At 47.5% G+C, this 2500-nt stretch overlaps 1 protein-coding gene across 1 annotated transcript in view; it reads left to right on the top strand.

Annotated features, from left to right (window-relative positions):
• The window catches only part of LOC134083409 (G patch domain-containing protein 8), a 70864-nt gene that overhangs the window by 34638 nt on the left and 33726 nt on the right, over nt 1-2500 (top strand). Inside the window, exon 2 of the mRNA XM_062539736.1 lies at nt 2443-2500. This exon is cut by the window's right edge and continues 86 nt beyond it. Coding sequence (XP_062395720.1) covers nt 2443-2500 — 58 coding nt within the window. The remainder of the gene's footprint in view (nt 1-2442) is intronic.

Consider the following 2500-nt stretch of genomic DNA (forward strand, 5'->3'; position numbering starts at 1 on the left):
TCTCTCTCTCTCTCTCTCTCTCTCTCTCTCTCTCTCTCTCTCACTCTCTCTCTCTGTCGTCAGACAGACACACAAACACAGGTCCAGAAGGGTGCGTTAGAGCGACAGATGCTCTAAGTGGCTAGCAGTGCTTCCGCCTGCGCTCACACACACACACACACACACACACACACACACACACACACACACACACACACACACACTTCACACACACACACACACACACACACACACACACACACACACACACACACACACACACGCACACGCACACAGAGAGAGAGAGAGAGAGAGAGAGAGAGAGAGAACGCACACATCTTTTGCCAAAATTAGAATTTCAGAGCAGATTGGGGAGGAGAGTGGGAAGATTGATCATGAGACCTGAAGAGCGAAAAGAAGGGACGAAGGAAGAGGAGCAAGATGGGAGGTGATGAGGGAATAAAAAAAGAAGTGAGAAGAGAGAGAGAAAGAGAAAGAGAGAGAGAGAGATAGAAGCAGAAGAGTAAAGAACGAGTGATGTGACGTGTCTTAGACAGGAGCAGAGGGCACAACTACTTACACGGTCACATCTGCGTGTGAAACGGCTGAATTCCGTTGCGGCCAAACCGGGCCAAGAACAGAGGCAGCAGTTAGTCAAACAGATACTCACCAGTCCATCACACAGAAAAGCAGATCCACAGCACCCAGACAAGCACATCCACAGTACCCAGACAAGCACATCCACAGCACCCAGACAAGCACATCCACAGTACCCAGACAAGCACATCCACAGTACCCAGACAAGCACATCCACAGCACCCAGACAAGCACATCCACAGTACCCAGACAAGCACATCCACAGCTCCCAGACAAGCACATCCACCCAGACAAGCACATCCACAGCACGCAGACAAGCACATCCACAGCTCCCAGACAAGCACATCCACAGCACCCAGACAAGCACATCCACAGCTCCCAGACAAGCACATCCACCCAGACAAGCACATCCACAGCACGCAGACAAGCACATCCACAGCTCCCAGACAAGCACATCCACAGCACCCAGACAAGCACATCCACCCAGACAAGCACATCCACAGCTCCCAGACAAGCAGCACAGTGGGAGTTTTCAGGAAGACGTGTGTGTGTGGTTTGTGTGTGTGTGTACTCCAGTTTTCATGGCTGAATGAGTGTTCCAGGGCTGTGAGTGAATCTCCCTATCAGACTGTGGAGGTTCAGGGCTGCCTTCAACCCAGATCACATCTCCTTCTAGCACTGAGCATGGTTGCATGACACACACACACACACACACACACACACACACACACACACACACACACACACACACACACAGACAAATACACACACACACACACAAACACACACAGTGCCCCACGTCTCCATTAACACAGCAATATGGCTACTCAGACATATTTGAGCATGTCTCCACGAAGACCGCACTGTGGATACCCAGAGATGCTTGACCACATACAGTACACATCTAGCAGAGGGATGAACACCTACTGTAGATAGGACTAAGCTTACAGTAATGGAATAGCTCTGTATGCAGTGACTTGCAATCTTCTTTTGTTATGTGAAAACAAAATGGTGAAAGTTGTATACTGTTCATCTGATTTCTTTGTTGTTGTTGTTGTTGTTGTTTAAAGAAAAAAACCAAGATGCTTTATACTCAGTACCAAGATGAGATTAATGTATTTGTTCAAGTCTGTTAATTAAAGGGGGAAACTTTGGAAACACGAGAACGGACACAAATTGACTGTCCTCAGAACAACGCCCATGGCTGATATTGGCATCCGCTGGCTGGTGGTCAGTGAAGGCTTGGTGCACTCCGTCGGCATTTAGAATTAAGCTGCGCCATCCAGCCATGGAGCCAATGTGTTCTCTGATGCTCTCTCTTTTGGGGTGGGACCAAGACTCGCTTCCATGTGAGGAATATAAATTGCATTGCCATGGTGACAATGGTGCAGAATTATTTTTGGCCGTCTGTGGTTGCCGTCTGCAGACACCCAACTCCAGAGAACCAGAGAAACAAACTCCACAGACATTGTCCATAGATGAAAGATGTATGTATGTGTGGGTGGGTACGCAAAACCACCCCCTCTCTAGCTAACACATAAACAGACACAAATACATAAACACAGTCTTTCTCTCTCTCTCTCACACACACACACACACACACACACACACACAGAGAGAGAGAGAGAGAGAGAGAGAGAGAGAGACAGACGTACACACATACACACACATTGTTCAAATTTATGGTACCAGCTGAAGTGACTCACCAAGAGGAACATTACAAGCCTGAGGACACCCACACCAATGCTTGGATATGTTAATCACGCCGCAAAAATAGACATAAAAAAAAAAACATAAACACAATACCTTATTTCATTCTTTTTTTCTCTCTTTCTCTCCTTTCCCCTATTGTCTCTTTCTCTTCAGGACTATGCCGAGAAAGAGAAGGCCATTGCCAAGGCTCTGGAGGAGCTGAAGGCTAATT

Source organism: Sardina pilchardus, chromosome 6, assembly GCF_963854185.1.
Source record: "Sardina pilchardus chromosome 6, fSarPil1.1, whole genome shotgun sequence".
Lineage (NCBI taxonomy): Eukaryota > Metazoa > Chordata > Actinopteri > Clupeiformes > Clupeidae > Sardina > Sardina pilchardus.